This window comes from Labrus bergylta, chromosome 10, assembly GCF_963930695.1.
Source record: "Labrus bergylta chromosome 10, fLabBer1.1, whole genome shotgun sequence".
NCBI classification, from domain to species: domain Eukaryota; kingdom Metazoa; phylum Chordata; class Actinopteri; order Labriformes; family Labridae; genus Labrus; species Labrus bergylta.
This window is the reverse complement of record NC_089204.1, coordinates 19,785,455-19,803,101: the sequence shown is the minus strand read 5'-3', so window position 1 is coordinate 19,803,101 and position 17,647 is coordinate 19,785,455. Positions and strand designations below refer to the sequence as shown.

At 40.5% G+C, this 17,647-nt stretch overlaps 2 protein-coding genes across 3 annotated transcripts in view; one reads left to right on the top strand and one right to left on the bottom strand.

Moving 5' to 3' along the window:
* Positions 1-1,034, top strand: part of LOC109987908 (protein FAM13A) — a 20,078-nt gene extending 19,044 nt beyond the window's left edge. For both annotated transcript variants that reach the window (XM_020639185.3, XM_020639183.3), the window contains exon 21: positions 445-1,034. In XM_020639185.3, the coding sequence (XP_020494841.2) occupies positions 445-571 (127 nt within the window). In that variant the 3' untranslated portion in view covers positions 572-1,034. The remainder of the gene's footprint in view (positions 1-444) is intronic.
* phyhiplb (phytanoyl-CoA 2-hydroxylase interacting protein-like b) lies at positions 39-17,647 on the bottom strand. The gene is made up of 5 exons (XM_020639186.3): positions 16,945-17,647; positions 8,219-8,415; positions 6,643-6,817; positions 4,470-4,587; positions 39-2,866 (listed from the first exon to the last, which is right to left on the bottom strand). Exons 1-5 carry the CDS (start codon positions 17,048-17,050, stop codon positions 2,323-2,325), a joined length of 1,140 nt encoding a protein of 379 aa, XP_020494842.1. The 5' UTR covers positions 17,051-17,647; the 3' UTR covers positions 39-2,322.

Genomic DNA, 17,647 nt, shown 5'->3' with positions numbered 1-17,647 from the left:
GAGAGACCCATCCAAAAAAATGACAAGTAAAGCCAAACTACTTGGCTTAAGAATTTTATTTTTTTCTCTTAATAAACTTGGAACATTTGGTTTTCAACAATTCCTTGTGAAAAACAAAGAAAAAACATCCACAAAAGAAATTCCATCTTAATGGTACGACAGTGTAATGCACACTCACTTAACGTTAATACAGCACAGAGAGCTCAGGAAAGAGACTAAGAGATAGACGTTTGCTCTGAACTGTACACATCCTTTTATACTGTACATGTTAGTCCTCCAAAGTAATACAGTAAGTTTTTTCTTTACAATACACACTGTACAAAGCTATCGGAGTAAGGCAACATAGGGACTATCAACCAGTTATGGAAGCTGCTGCAGTTTGTTTGGATTTTCAATTTTTTTGCCTTTTGTGTGCATCTTTTTCTCTCCATGGTTTGTTAACAGGGCTTGTCAGAAGGAGGACCGTGGCCCGATGGCGGAGGAGTACTGCCAGTACAAGAACCTCAAAGCGAAGCTCCGTCTACTGGAGGCCCTGCTCAGTAAACAACAGAACTCAACTAAGACCAGTTGAGTTTTCTCACAGTGGGACTTTTCTCCAACTTAACAGGACTCAATCTTTTCTGAGAAAATCAGGTTATGAACCTTCAGGTCTGGTCTTGTTACATGCCATGCTCATTATGTTGATGCACTTTAGATGAAAAAAACAAATGGAAATCGGTGACAATCTGAGTTAAATGCTTAAAAACTAGTTTTTTTTAAGTCCCTTAAACACATCCCTTGTCATTCATGAAGTATCTTAATATAAACCTGATGTAGAAAGTGTATCTTATGTAGCACTCGTATATGTCACAGATGAAGAGCTGCATTATTATGATGTTAGTGACAGTTATTTTAAGATCACTGTATGTATGTTACGGCACTTTAATACTTCCTTTTTTTTCTGTGCCAAAATACTACTTTTAGACAACATTGTCTATAGTTGATGTGGATACTGCAGTTTTTAAAAGTGTTGTCTTGGCAAAAAAAAAAAAGAAGTAAGCAAGCTTCAATGCAATCAATGCAACCATCCTGTAGTGTTTTTGCATGTCACTTTTTTAGGCCAACAATGTGCTATGATATGCATTAAAAATGTCATCTGAAGCGTTCAGTGTACATGCTCACCTTGAAAATATGTGAATGTTGGTGAACGTTGGCATTGTAGTGCAAGTTATATCTGCTGTCAGATTTGTGTTATTCCCCCACTTTACCTGTATGAAGTCAATTCCCCCCCTAAATGCAGTTGTTAACAATGATCATAGCCTTTGACATTGTGCACTTCTGGTATACAGACATATATATATGAATGTATCAATAAAAATAAATATTTTTTCACATTTATTCTTCTAAGCACAGTTTATGGTTCTACCACCTTTCGGTCCACTGACTACAATGAAAAAATAGTGAGTGATGCAGGAAAAGTTGCCATGGTAGAGGTACTGACAGCGTTCATACTCGTGCTGCACAGAACTGCTTCATGCTTTTTTCGTAAAGGTTAACAAGTTTACAAGTAGTTCACACTTGGCGACCAAGGACTCTGTGAAGATACATTTTAGAGGCCGTTGCATTAGTACTGTTAAGATTCTACAGCTGCTTCACGTCTTGTTTTTAATACCTTTGGTTTAAAGAAAGATGATTCTCACTGCTGCAGCCCTATACACTTCTAGTACCAGCCTTTGCCACTAGTAGGAGGTAAACAAAAGTCTGTAATTGTCTACAGTGGAATGAGAATAAAACATTTCTATAATGACAGTCAAAGTGATTGAAAACAACAAAATGCTTGTCCACACAGACTGTGGACTTTCAATCAAGAGCATATCAATAATAACAAGGCAAAGATCAATTACAAAATAAGGGACAACTTGTTAAATAAACACCAGGAAATTGAATAGAAGTAGCCCATGTCCGTTAGTACAGTTAAAGGGTTCGATCAGTATGTCAGTGTTGACTTGCAGAAAGGACAGATGGATTTGTGTTGTTGGTGTCCCAGGTTTAAGATTGCTCAGTTTTATGTGTGTGTTTTTGTTTAACCCTTTTGCAGATGAGGAGACAACAGTGCAGGTGTCAAAGTGTGCACTCCCTCTGTTTTCTCCTTCCACTTTTCTTTGGGATGAATGGTTCTTTCGAGTACAGAGCGGTGTCAGAGATATGTTTGAGTGAGCCTACTAAATCTGCTGCTTCATGCATGTGTTGGTCTGCTTCTTCAGTGGAACTCCTTTGTGTTTGTTTAGAGGTCAGTCACCTCTAGTCCCCCCCCTTCTCATCCTCCTCTTACATTCTGCCTTCTTAGCGTCCCACACTGATGTTGCAGGTCTTGCAGCTGGGGTCCTTCTTGGCATTTACCGTGGACATACTCATTAGCTGGTGCCCGCTGATCTCTGCCACCGTGCCCGACGCCAGGTCCACCGGCTCCGTGTAGATCACCTCCAAGATGACATCCTGTGCGTGGTGGAACACCAGTGCGCCGTCACCTTCTTCTTCCTTCTTGCAGGTAAGGAAACGGTTGTTGGTGATGTCGAGAGCAGGGAGCCTCTGCTTACAGAACTCGTCTCCACTGGAGCCCTTTGGCGCCAGCACCAGAATAACATAGTGGTAGGCTGTATACATGCAGTAGAAGTCTCCAAAGTAAAGGTTGGTGTCGGGGTTAAAGAGTGCGTTGGCTTGCACCTCAAAGCGCTGACGGCCGTATGGGGAGTCCTGCGGAGGCTTGCCGGTGTTGAACTCTGTGTTGCAGCTGAAAAAAAGGCCTTCCAGCTTGCCACTGATTGGTGACCCGTGGCTGCCGCTGTTGTCTTTCACCGAGGGCAGCATCCGGTTCTCCTGCGCCTCCCTGGAGTTTGGGAAAAAGATAAACTAATTTGCTATAAACAAACAAACAAGGTTCAGTTATGAAGCTACACTTTGTTTTCATCTGTGTTTTTTTGAGCTTCCTCTCTGCAAATCAATGATGCGGTTTTATTTTGGAAATGTAGGAATTTGATGGCATCACTGTATCAAATTTGTTTTGGATATAATAAACAGATGTAGAGACAGTGTAAGACAGGGCAAACAGATGAAATGTGTGATTCAATTGTCGAGACATAGACAGACTAAACTCTGAATGATAAACATGCAGTATAGTTTCACTCTTTCTGGAGCTGTGATCACATTAGCCAAGTAATCTAAATTATGAAATATGTATCTATCATTGTGCCAACTGCTGAAAAGAAACAGCTTTTACAGAGATATCAACAGATGAGCATTTAAATCAAAGACGCATTCTGTTGCAGCTGGATATTTCTCCCACAGAGTAAATCTGAACTTCCCAGCTCCAATTATGACTTGTAATTATACTGCTATGACTCCAGAGGTTTTCATTAAATCCATAATTACTGCTTTGTTGTGGCCATTATGGAGTAATTCAGCTCCCACCCCAGGTCAAAGGAGCAGAGGCCTCATTATGTATTACTGTCAGTACTGTTTCTTTCCACATGATGGTGCAGTTTTACAGCAGAACAACTGAGCCGCAACTCAGCAAAAGGGAGAAGTCTATCCACATGACGTCATGCTTCAAAGCTCCAGCAGAAGAGTGCTCACAAGCTGTGGCTTTAGTACAGAAACAGAGTGATTTCTGAGGCGTAGAGCCTTTCCTTAGAGGGAGAGCAAAGAAAATATCTAAGAGGAGCAGAACTAGACAGAGAGTTGGAAAACGGGAGTCACTTAAACTCAGACAAAATCCAGTAAAGAATCTGGCTGCACAAAAGGCAACTCCAGAGATAATCCTTTTCTCCCTCTTTGGTCCCCTCTCCTCTGACATGAAATCAGACCTGCGCAGCTTCTGCCTGACATATGCAATATTATATGGTAATTTATTGAGCAAATGATAACAGCCTGCTATTTGTTGTTTAAAACACTACATTACCCATATTGCATAAGCTTCTATAACTTTAGAAGAAATTAAATGGTAAAACTTTTTAGCAATAATTGTAGAAAAAAAGAAAAAATCGGAATTACCATAGTCTTTGCCAATAACAACGATACATGAGAATAGGATAAGAGTTTTAAATAAAAAGCCAACCCAGAAAAAAATGCAATTAGTGGTATGATTGATCCTATTCAGCACGCCAAAATCAGTTATAATATATCAACAGAAAATGACTGCTTTGTACTGACTCTGTTAGATTTAGGATGCACTGATAATTGATCTTTATGAAAAGTGGTCAAGCTTTCAACGCTAACAGAATTCTACATTAGTGCAGCTTGTGACAATTTAAAAAGCAAAGACAGACACATTTAACTTCAGCCCAATACAGTGGAATAGTTGTAGACACCAAAAATAGCACTAATTTCCACGTTCTATATAATGAGTGGTCACATCAATTTAAAAGATCAAAATAAAACTAACTATAGACATTTACACCACCGCTTATAGTAACCAGGATGGGTTGCCCTACCTGGCGTGGTCAAAGTACTCTTTATTCTGGTTCCTGTAGAAAACAGATAAAGGCAGCATCCGTCCAGCAATGGCCACCGCCTTTTCCATCAGCTGGTTTAGATGCACTGTGGAATAGTCTGGAAAACAGCCACAACACATACCATCATTGAAATGAATGTGCTTTCACTGTGAGAATCGGAAACCAATGCAAAATGTAATTAGTAGAAACATAATCATCATCAACAGGAGGCTCTGAGTGAACTGTTTAGGATGTAAAATGAACTGTTTATGTTGACTCACTGGATCCTGAGAATCCTCCATCTTTAACCTCTACATATTCATAGCCTCAATGACTCAGCATGTAGACAAATACTGTATTTTGTATTTTCACTTCGGCCTATAATACAGTCTGCTTTTACTCACCACCATGTTAGCAGGTTTGCCAACTTGGTGTGGATTTTATCCAAAGTGTTATAATGATTACGGCTCTTTCCCTTATTACTTTTTGTAAAAGCACTGACAGGGAGAATTGGGGGAATTTCCCTGCTCTTTTATGCATCAACAAAGTTCCTTAGACAATAAATGAAAGAAGACATGTTGTTTATTTGGATATTTAAGTCACTCTAAAGAAGTCTGCTCACATAAAAGGGAAGAAAAGCCTCGCTCTAAGGTTAGACAAGTGCACCGAGCAATGGAGATCTGAACACGTGCATTTTTATTTTATTTTGAATTCAGAAATGTAGTAAATTGGTTCTGTCAGTGTTCAATTTTGCACAAAATAAAGTCCTCTAATGATTCAGAAGAATATTTTTTATATCAGAATAAAACAATATAATTCCACTGTAAAATCACAGTCATTTACAATAAATATTCATCAACATAGGCTTTTATCTCCCACATCTGGAGGCTATTCCACAGGAAATTTACCAGCCATCTGCCATCTTTTAAAGACAAAACTTGTAGTGATGACAGCAAAATATATACGATATAGTTCACTCTTCACCTCTTGGTTCTCTTTCCTTCCATCTCATCTGCTTTTGTTGATTCATTTAACAACTGCTCAGCTTTTTATTATTTTTAAAAACAATTTAAGCAAACAAGCAGGAAGCCAGGCTGCCATACAGACTGGGTAATAAAAGTGTTCCTACGGTCCTATGTTCACGAGAGAGATTCGTAAAGGCTATTTTTGTAGTTCAAATTACAAAATGATTGAGGGAAATTGGTGTTCCAAAGACAGTTTAAATGCTAAATAGCCATTTAGTGGCTGTCGATATATCAGTATTTGCTGTCAAGACGACCATCTTGCTTGTGAATTTTAGAGTGTTTTGGTTTCATAGAATATGATATTATTTGTGATTTAGACATATTGACCTGGTGAAAAAGCAGCTGGCAGCATAACACCATTTTAATAGTCTGCTTAATAGGTCATAATAGGAGGATATCGAGCTTTATGATGAATGATGTTTGAAATGAGCAAGTTAGCATTGTTATTGTAGGTATCTTTATATTGGGATAGTATCAGCCTTACAGAGAGGCTAGCATGGTGCTGTTCCTCTATTCATACTGTGAATACATCCAAATACACACAACATAATTAGAAAATCAAAAACCTTCATCATAGTGTCAGGCTCTGATGCTTTGTGAGCCATCTTGGATATGTATTTAGACATAACCCTGGAATTTTTACAGCGTCATTTTACGGTCATCACAGAAAATCTTGTGCTGTGGGGGACATCGAGGCTGGCTGTCTTGAAATTTCTCGTGCGTGTGTTTAAAGCGCTATAGACTATTTCCCTGCCTGTTCTCTTTCCCTCTCTGCTGCTCTCCATCGCTTTCACAACTTATTACCCTCCAGTCTCCTGCCATCATCTCCTCTCCTTCTCCCCTCCCCCACGTTGAGCCTCAAGCCAGCTATGTTGAACTTGCTGACCCCCACACCAGAAGATATACAGCACCACTCCCCTGCTTCCTTCTTTTCCTTACCATCCCTTTCTCCATCCCTGGACTACGTGTTAATTAGCCTCCCTTTAAAAATCTCCCCACACTGTGCTACATCCTTAACTTTGTTTTACTTCCCTTTAATACAGTAATAGTGCTGTTTGTTAAGAACAGGCAAAGATCACGGGGAGCACTGATGTCACACGTACTGAAAATGTATGTTCTTGTGGCGCTGCCTGCTGTGTATTACTCACCAGCAGTGCAGAACTCGATGATCTCGCTCCACTCAGAGATGGCATAGTCCCCGTCCGTCTGTTTCGATGCAGTCTGGACGGCCACGGTGTACTCTGTGCGGGGGCTCAGGAACCAGTGGCCCCGCACGGTCATGGGCAGGGGCACCGCTTTTGCCACCAGTTTGGTGGGAACATCCTAGTGGTAAGGGGGGGGGAGGAGGAGGACAGGAAAGACTGAGTCAGAAAAATATACTCCACTACACGTTGGGATTTGCAGGCACGCTTGTAGAACCACACATGCATGCATTTCCTTTACAGTAAGTGGTAAAGTACAGTTAATACCTGTGGCTGCTCTTTTGTTTATGTATGTACTCTATTCTGTTCAACATTCACCTCCCTCTAGTCCTCAGTGGGCCTGAGCAGCTCATTGATTGGACCAGGAGCCCCTGCCTAGCAACAGAGTCAGCCCAGTAATCCACTGTTGCTGAACACCAAAATCAAAATACAAGCACGAGGTCGCCCCGTTGTAAGAGAGCAGAAAGAGAGGAAACACTCAGCCATGGAGCACCCAGGAAGTGGATGTAGGAGGAAATGAAGGAGGCTGATGAAACTGGTCTGTAAGATTACCAAAACATATCCCAGACTGTCCACTGACAGAGTGAAACAGTCTCCCTGTTGTTACGGCAATACCTCTCAGGTAGAGGAGTGATGTTAGCCAATAGAGCTTGGAGTGACAGCTCTTTGAAAAACAAATAATGAGTCTTTTTGCCTCAAGCTTAAAAAGAAAGGTTATATTGAGGTAAAACAAAAAAAACGTAGTAACTGTGCAGTTTTATGCCGAAAACCTCAAGGATTATAATAAATATATGTATCACTATTATGATATTGCAGAATGACTATAGCAATGATGGGATGGATGTCATTCAGTGCCTTTTTAACCATGTAAACAATGCAACAAATAGTACAACATAAAAAAGGAAAAGTGTTTTGTTAAGACAAGACAAGACAATAACTGGTTTTCCTGAAATGTACATTTCCAAACATGTTTCCTACTGGAGATGTCATTTTTTCAGGTCGAAATATTAAATGTATAACCTTAAAATAGAATAACACATTTGGTAGTAACATACTAATCTATATTCTGTTTTGGCTCATAGTTAATGTATTGTTTCACTAAGACCTCCAGTCTTACTTTGTTAAATAGCTGTGAGCGCTGAGTTACATTCCAGTTGGCCAGAAATGAAGTTTTGTTTCCCTCTTGGCCAGGAATAGCTTCAGATTATTAGAGATTTCAATCATAAGAGGCTTTAACACGGCTGAATTAAACACTGAACACAAAAAAAGATTTCTATTAAAACTGCTCTTTAAGACTTATTTTTTTTATCTGCGCTGATGCATTAGCCACTTTGGTCTACTTAGGTTTAATAAGATTTTCTCACAAACTGAATCACATAAACACAAACCTCTCGTCTCTGATTTCTTTTCCTCCTCATTTATAAAATGCAGCAAATTCTATTCGATGAGAAAACAACGTCAGTGACTCATCTCTTTCCCGTAGTGTCACCTCTGTGTTTATCGGTGCTGATTCAAGCGTTACCTTGTGTTTGAACTTATTGGAGTTCTTGTTTTCTTTCTTGTTCAGGTCAATGAAGTAGTGTGTGATGCGCTCCTTGCTGCGTGCCTCCATGTCCCAGCAGATCTTGAAGGAGTCGCAGGTGATGTTGCTGATCTTGATGTTCTGGGGAACTGGGAGCTCCTCCATCTCAGAGAGGCTGCCGTCCTGGGCTTTACTTCCTGTGAGGTAGGGAAACAACGAGCAATGTGGATATAGTGATTGTCAAAGAAATAACATTTTCATTAACTCTAGGGAAAACATTGTCATTTTTAACCTTTACCTTTAAAATCTTGTGACATAACTATTACAAGATATCAAAATTTGATAGATTTGAGACTTATAAATCAACAGTAAGCCATTAAATTTGGCATCTACGCCCAGTCTTTATTCAGCCCTCTGGTTCATTTTTTCTGTCTCTCTCTTATAATAATTCTTCTGCAGTTTCTTAGTAATTATTCCACTGGCAGCACTGACAGCAGTGTATCCACTGTATCACACACACTTGCACAAGGAACTGGCTGTGTCACTTACTACAATATATGTTGCCATGGAAACACATCAGCCCCTCATCATCACACACACACTTAACTGCTTTTTCCAGAACATATGCTGCAGCATTAAATATTTCAAATGCTGCTTATACTGTATCTCTTTGGTTCACATGGAGAGGGATTCATTTCTGATCAGGGTAAGAACTGCAGTAAATACACATGACCCTGCAACAATAATATTCATAATATGGGTGCATGTCATAGAGCTTCAGCCGTATTTTAAATAGGGGAAAAAACTGATGATTATATTGCTTATTTTTCTAAATAAGTTGATAGATCTTGTTATTCCCTGAGCTGCAGAGATATCATGCATTAGTCGGGTCCCTGTAAACACAATGTATAAAAGGCGAACACCCCAAAGTGCGCACTGAGGCCACTGAAAAATGTCAAAACACAGTTGAATGAGGTCTTTGTAGGATTAGGGTGAATATAGACATGGCGTCACGCTCGGAGACGCCCACTTGGCAGAGCAACAATGAGTTTTCTGTGCACGCTCTGGGGTCCAAACACGAGAGTGAGTAAAACACAAGAACGAAAAGAAGAATTTAGGAGCAATGCAAAACACGACTGGACTCTGTGGAGGGACAAAACAATGGCAGGAGCAGCGGAGCATGGAACATCCATCTCCACTCATCAGCAAAGAGAGGGGGCGACATGAAAGAATAATCCCATAATTGGGCTGCGTGGACTCTCCTGTCTCGCCTCCACACACACTCCAAGAGTGGAACATTTGTAGATTGAATCACTTTAGGAAATTAGAAGGTAATTCATACACTCTGTATCCTGCACTTGTCTTGCAATTTAATCTAGGTTGGTTCTTTTTCAAATCATGATTTATGGCTCACCTAAATGATACACAAGTTCTTTGCCACAAGGTCAGACAGGACCCCCCCCCCCCCCCCATAAACACCTTCTTAATTACTAGAAAAAAATTATAATTTTAAAGCACAAAAGAAAGACCCGTATTGTTGCTTACAAGGACTTCATATGTCTTTAATGTGGACAAAGACTTTCCAGAGAAGTACAAACAAATCTTTGGCTTACTGTAGTTAAATATTTAGAACAATATCATCCCAGAGTGTTCACAAAACAGAAACACAAGATTGATTTACTTTGTTGGAGCTGTTTCACAATGCTTTGTATAATGTTACTTATACATTACATTATATACATATTGGACATTTATTAATGCTCAAATTAATTAAAGAAAGGTATAGTATTAAAGGTTACATATTATACAAAATACACTTTGCCATGTTTTTCTAACACTAATATGTGTCCCTAGTCTGTCTTCAAACCCCCAAAATGTGAGAAGTCCATCCTCTCCATCTTTTTCCTGCTCAACTTTTCAGTAAATGTGTGCTCAAACAGGCCATTTGGAGAATTTGCCTTAATGACATCACAAAGGGCAGTAACCCCTCCCACAGGTAGGTGACACTCCCACAGTTAAGTGTTCTTATCAGCCCTGAGATTCCCGAGTATGTTAGAATAAGTATTGAAAGATGTACTAAAAAAGGTCAAACTTTACTGCGCTTGGCTCTGGACACCTTACACGCTCTCTGCTTTAATTTGTCAAAACGCTTGTCTTTGCTGCTGGTCCAAATTTAAAGCCCAACTCGTTCTCCTTTAAAACCCTCTGAGCTGAATGCTTGTCTCAGGCTGAGAGAGTCAAAAAGGAAATAACCAGCAGACCTCGGAAAGAGAAGGCTCCACTGAGTCAGCACAGACAGTGATGTCAGCACTGTGGCGTCCCACCTGGGAGTTGATGTTGCTGACCTTTACTTAATCTAAGAAGAATAAAAAGGGGGGCTGATGTCATTCTCTAACACCTGCTCCAGGGAGATTAAATACAGCCAAGGATATTTCTTCTAAAACAAGCAATTTCCGAAAAAATGCTGAGTTATCCAGCAGACAGACAGTACAAGTGTATTTCAAATGTCGACATTTCAGAAGAGATTCTAGGAAATATAACCACTATAGAGACCTCATGAATCTCTTTAAGCTTTGTTATTGTACAACATGCCAGTTCTTTCATGATTATAGTCTAAATATGTCACTTATTTTAGCCCAAACTTTACCTCACAACACTGCAGCATCAGAAATAACAGTAAGCAATGACCAAAACCAAACACAAAAGTGGAAAAACTAGTTAGCTAACTTGCTTTTTGTGTGCCTGAAGCACAGTAAGTTCCTTTTTCTCCACTGCTTAAACTGCTACAGTCAACAATGAGGACCCTAGAAGCAGACCCCATGCAGACCCCATGCAGGTCTTTGCCCTCCCAGGTCTTTGTTACTCCTCAGTGCTGAATTAGCTCCTGTTTACTCTAATGCTCTCCTAATTAACCTGCAAATGGAGGCATTACACCCACAGAGTGAAGCTTTCCAAATGCAGCCGGATAATGCAGACATAACACTCTTGAGGCTTTGCAGTCAGGCTAAAAGTGATGTTAACAGGGCAAACAAGCTCTGAAGGCGGCAACGCTTTACGGGGAGAAAATCACGTGAGATCGACCCCACAGTTCAATCAAATTTAGGAATTTGAATTGTATAGCACATTTTACACAAACCTTAAGGTGCATTTAGTTGTTTTACATACAGACCAGTTATTACAACACCTACAAGTTACATGACATTGATTATCTGAATACCTGCATATTATCAAATGAATGACGATTAAATCCATAAAATTTACTTGCTGGCCCCGAATCTGAATCTCAATACATTATGTGTACAAGACAGTCTTGCCTAGAGGTAAATGCAACGGCTTTGAGAGAGCCAGTGCTAAGCTGTGTTACCAGTCCTCGGGGACTCTGAGAGTGCAGGATGAAAGATGGAGGAGCGGTAGCCAAGCAGGATGAAGGTCAGGCGTTAAGGGAGAGAGTTAAACCTTTTTACAAACACACACACCTTAGCCTGACTTAAATTTAGATTTGTCGCTTCCTGACTCTCATGCTTTCTTCTTGCACCTGGGGCGTTTGCTACTGTGGAAAGTATTAATTCTGTTGAGTCATAATTACCTTTTCCCACAATTTATCGCCCTGTGTTGTGATGTGCAGGAGGTGAAGAGCGTGGGATATTTGCCTCATGTGATAGAACATAGCACTGCTACCTGCTACAGTATGTACAAATTAGCACAAATTCCACAAACTGTAAACACATGTACAGGGTGTGTAAAATGACTTATAGCCGCACTGTACATGATTAAACCAATCCACAAAATAAAGGCCACAGATATATCTGCATTATGGAAAACACATTAAAATGGCCGAGAGCCTATTCTGTGTACAAGCCCTTTCAAACGGATCCTATTGGCTATTGCCCTTTTACTCAGCATTCAGTCAAATGCCACGTAGCAATAGATGCAAAAGGATCAATAAAAATCTTGTTAACATGCATACAAAGAACCATCCTAATGACTCTCTGTGGTAGGATTTGTTCCAGTCACACCTGGCCTCATATGATAAATCACTTGCTAGCCTGTTTTAACGGTGAGAGGAAAGTTATTTGATTTCCATTCAGGCTGTTTAATAGGCCTAGCGTGATGTAAATGGACTCTCTAGGTGGTGTTGGGTGATGAAAGTGTCCACCATGTGAGGTCATTTGAATGTCCATACATCTTGCTTTGAAAACAAGTCAACTTTTAGTGAAGGTTAGGATTGAATTATCTGTATGCCAAGTACTGTTGGCAGGTGTGTAAGGTGAAGAAGGAATTGGCAGATGATAGTAGCTCTGATTGTCTCTGACTGCACAAGTGGGCACTTGGTTCAGACAGACAAGCCTCCTACTGTTTACGTTGCAGTGTTCGCTCTAAAACAGAACTGTAGACATGAGCAGTGCAGCACTCACAAGGCATCGATGTTTGCAGGCCTTTGAAAAATCACATCTTTTGTTCCGCTCAATGCACAGGCTAGACCGAGACGCAGAAAATAAATAATGTTTCTGTGTGTCAGGGTTATGCATTCTGTGCTCCATCTTTAAATGTCAAAACTCCCCTGAGCTGCAGACAAAGACCCAGTAAAGATGCTTTAATAACACAATCTTTAGCTGAGAAGTCAACTCTGTGGTTCAGAAACGACCCAACGCTCCCTTTCTTTCTGATGAATTAAAAGACCTTCAGGCACCACAGATCCTAAACTTATCCAAAACCAGAATGACTCATCATTTCTCATGACCGTAGAACCTGAATCCCCCAAACAACAGACGGCAGTACAAGTCTTGAATTTCGATATCAAAGTCCTTTTGCAGTCAAGCGCTGACAAAGCACACAAAGAGAACATAAGCATGATGCAGTTTTTCAGGGTCAAACTTGTACTGCAATACATTTCTAAGAATGTTCTGGTCTTTGTTATACTGTAGAGATAATTGCAATCTTAAATATTGTGCAGCTTGCAAAATCAACTGTGAAACATGTACCACTAACTCTTGCCAGCACAGTCATGGCACACAAATGCTCACATTGAACAAGGGCCAAACTGAAATGCCAGCTTACTCAGATGTTGTGAGTGTCAATTGTGAAAAATATATTATGTCTACAAGCTAGCAGATTTGTGACACAGCACAGTGATGCTTGAGCTAAATGCTAATATCAACAGTACTAATACAACAGTGTTAAAATGCTGATACTTAGCAGGTAGCACTTGCCATGTCAGCAATCCATTGTCTTCATCTTAGCATACCTACGCTTGCTAATTAGCAACTTTAAAAGGGCTATGCTTTATGACTATAATTGACAAGTTAATAATAGCAAAATATTGGAAAAAGACTAAATTGAAGTAGATGATGGAGCTGGGTGAAAAGTAACCTGGCTATGCTCTCAGTTCTGAAACTTTATCTCAACACTAAATGCTCTCATCAGCTTTCTAACATATGAATGGAAATATACATGATGACTTATTGCAGGTAGCTTTTTTCACCAATTATGTTTAGCACTTTTATACTGACACTTGTTAATTAGCAGTTCACACAAAAATGCTAAGCCCGAAACATTAGTTTTGAAAGTTTGAGACTTTTTTTTTTTTAGATAAAAAAAACCCACATTTGTTATAAAGTTAGATTAAAAGTCAAAATACTGTCATGTCAGCAGCTTTTTGATATATTGCGTCAACTGTACAACTGCTTGTGCCATTAGCCTTTTGTTGAGGATACGATAAGGTAATGAATTTTACATGATTTTGTTCAAATAAAAAAAAATTATTATGAAATTATTATTATAAATTATATTGATGAAATGAAAAGTTTAAGGATACATTTATCTTGCAGGAAAACATCATTATTTCCAAATTCATACCGATTGTAGACAAGTCATTACACAAAGACACACTCACACACACACACACACACACACACACACACACACAAAACACATCAACCTCATGGTAGTAGAAATAACTCCAAATCATACCAATCAATGCAATATTTGATGAACTCTATTTCAGTCTGGGTAGGGGATAGCTGAACTAACAGATTTTTATTGCCATCCATGGATCCATTTTTATTAGCATAGCTTTTAAGACTTTTTATAAAAATATCTGAAAAACAGCACCTTTGGGGAATTGAGTATAAAAACAAATACCCCACAGTCATTCTCCCATGCACTGCCTTTTTAATCTTGCAAAACGTCTTCTTGTGGTGTTTCTGAACTTCACTGCAGGGATCGAAAAGTAAAGCCCTTTGTTCAAATGTTGCGACATAGCATTCCAAGAAAAAATACTGCTGCCTACTAATTTGGCCAAGCCTTACACCCAGTGAGCTTTTATTATACTTGACAGTTAGTGGTAATATTACGCCACCTTTAGAGGTTTCCTTAATCTATCTATGTATCTATCTGGCAGTCTGTGTCTGTCATTAGCAGGCACACACTTCCAGGCAGAAGCTGTCACAGCTTGAGCAGCAGTATTTCCAGTAGAGAGATTTCAGATAAAGTACTTGCTTCGATTCATCATGCAACAGCACAAAGGCTGTGCGTCCCCTGTTAATACACATTAACTGGGAATATCAAAATGGTGGTCTGAAGGCAGCCTTGCAGAGGCTTGGGCAAATTTGGCAACAGTATTCTGTTTCGCCAGACATGCAAACACCAACAGCAGGAACCTTTTATTCACAGGAGTCCATTCTGTTATCTTTCCACTACGCATCACTTTGAGGAAACACTGATTCATGTCACAACCTCATCCCTACACTGCACCATTAAGGCTGTTACATCCCCTTTAACACAGGGGACACACACAAACAACTTGTATCGCACCACCTCTTTGTGTATTGAAATGCTCAAACAGTCCTCCCTGTGTGTCTGAGAGAGAGCTTTTTCCCACAGACATCAGGATGCTGCGTGCATTCCCATTTGCTGGGTCAGCATCGGCACGTAAGCCTCTCATGCTGGCAATTAAATATTAATGGAAATGGGAGTTAAATTTAGAAGGCTATGTGGTACTGAAATGAACACCGTCCTTGGAAGAACTTGCATAACAATAGAACATTTCTGAGAAAGTTCAAAAAGTGTAGTAAGCTGCATGGGGTTTGGCAAGAAAATTCTGAATGTGAAAGGATGCTAGAATGTCATAAATGAGGAATCAATAACAACAATACTAAACACTCTCCAACATGCTTCTTTTAAAGGACATGTGCAGATTACAATGGCATAAATATTACACATGTATGTTAAACTATGAAGATGATCATTTCGAGTGTTTCTATCTCGTGCTGAAGTTATCGTACACCAGCCATTTGTTCCTCAGAATCTGCACAACGGTGGACATTGTAACTGTGTTGCTCCATAAACAGAGTATGTGGGTGTCTCAAGGACACAGAAGAACTATTTACACTGGTTTAACTACTTCTTGATGAATAGCAAAGTGCTGCAAAGATCAGGCTTATCAAACGAAAAGCTTTCCAGCACACCAGCAGAAGAGGAAGCACAGGGTCCATTAGAGAAAGGACCAGCCCCAGCCGATACACCCATTATTAAAATTACAGCTTTAAAATCAGGCCAGCAGAGCACTAAGAGGATATCAACTGTGTCCTGCTGTATCACATTATGAGGAGCAGCAGCACTGGCAGATGAAAATGAGGCAGTGTGCTACAATGGCTGCATTGCGATAACATGCACATGCAGGGTCCTTTGGGGCCTCAGTGAAGACACACTGTTGACTTCATAGGAGTCAATCCAAATACAGATTAAGAAAATCTGTGGGAAAAAAAATCTAATTAAATCTGTTCAGCTATGAAAAAGGTGTGCACCCATGTTATGGATGTGGATTTATCTAAAAACTTAATTAAAAAAGGATCTGTGGAGATGCATCGGACCTTAGACTGATTGTGTGTAACGGCACTGATGGGTGTGTAAATCTTGCACTGCCTGTGCACACACGTGGGTGCAGCCATGTTTGAGCCTCTCATTCTCTCCTGATGATGACTTGCTTTTTTTTCCCTCCCAACCATGAAATTCGCATCAGAGTGAATCCTCCACATGGAAAACCTGCTTATCCCTTTTGACATTGAAAAATTAGCCACTCACATGGCGTTTATTTTTTGATACAGGGAACTTTTGAAGTCAATCTCAGACTATCCTGCATGGATGCAGCAGCATGACTTGATGAATTAAAAATGTATGGGAGGGGGGGGGGAGAGAGTCTAGGATTGGATGTAAGGTCAAAAGCTGATTTTATTCATACAAACACACAGGGTGTTATGCACTTTGTGCAGATATATTGATCAAGGCAACTCCCCTAGTACAAAGAGAGTGGCAGCGCTTATAGGCGGGGTGGCTGCCGGTCTCTGTCCATGTCTGTGGTGCTGAAATACAGTACATTAGTTAATACATTACGTTTCATTGCTTTTGCATTTTCAGTTTGCAGGAATACAATTTTGTTTCATGCAGAGAAGGCTCAGTTATAACTGAACTAAATCTCGTTGCCACTGTGAAGACACTTAGATATTCCACACACGCACAAGCGCACCATCCATCCACCTATCCACCAAAGGAACCGGTGGAGCGAGCCCCTATTTCCTTCAAACACCCAATACGGGTACAGCATGCAGCTAAATCCAATGACAAAACCGACAGTGTGCGTTACATTAGCTGTTAAATTCATATTAGAGCCTCTAGTGCAACAATATTATGTGTGTATGTCTGAATGTCCCAGAAAAACCTCTCCTTACCATCTCGTTCACATAACTGTATGGCGTCCAAGCTGAGGTCCTTGATCATGCCCTCGCAGGGACTTAAGGGACTGGTGATGCTGTGCGCCAAGCCTGGTACCTCCATCTCCGCAGAAAAGTCTAGATGATGCTCCTGGTTCAAATGCTGTCGCTCGTTAAATATCGTCCACGGGGTTTGCGCAAAGGCAGGCTTTACGTCCTGCTCGTCAAGGAAAGGAAGGAGTAAAGAAAGAGGAAGAGAGACCTGTTTGTAGTCAGTCAGTCAGTCAGTCAGTCAGTCCCCCTGCTCCGTCCGCCGCTCACAGCTCTCCTCTCTTCTCTATCTCCTGGGTGGTGCGGCTAGTGGCGCGTCAGCGGAATCGTCACGGGCGCGAACACCACAGAGAGCCGCCACTTTGGGTTTGCAACGTGATGCATTCTGCAGAGATGCGTACAAATGTACCAACACCAGCGATAGCAGTCTGTGCTTTTATCTTATTTCCAGTGGCTTTAGAGCCACAAGTGTGTGCGCGCGCTTAGTGTGTGTGTGTGTATGTGCGCCCTGTGTACGATATTCCGCCGCGGGACGCTTGAACATGAATGGTTCAGCGGATTAGTGCAGAGAGACGTTCTGCAAATTCAGTGTCTTCTTATGTAAGCAGATTAGGCCGGTGTCCCCCCTCCGGTAAAGGTCTCCTTCTAAACAGTCCACACGCTCCTGTTG

Excerpts from the sequence above, each read along its gene's own strand:
- phyhiplb (XM_020639186.3), bottom strand. The coding sequence starts at position 17,050 with ATGGAGGTACCAGGCTTGGCGCACAGCATCACCAGTCCCTTAAGTCCC. Across the intron at positions 4,588-6,642 it reads CATCGAGTTCTGCACTGCTG|ACTATTCCACAGTGCATCTA; the intron begins GTGAGTAATACA and ends GCTGTTTTCCAG. Across the intron at positions 2,867-4,469 it reads GAGTACTTTGACCACGCCAG|GGAGGCGCAGGAGAACCGGA; the intron begins GTAGGGCAACCC and ends CCCAAACTCCAG.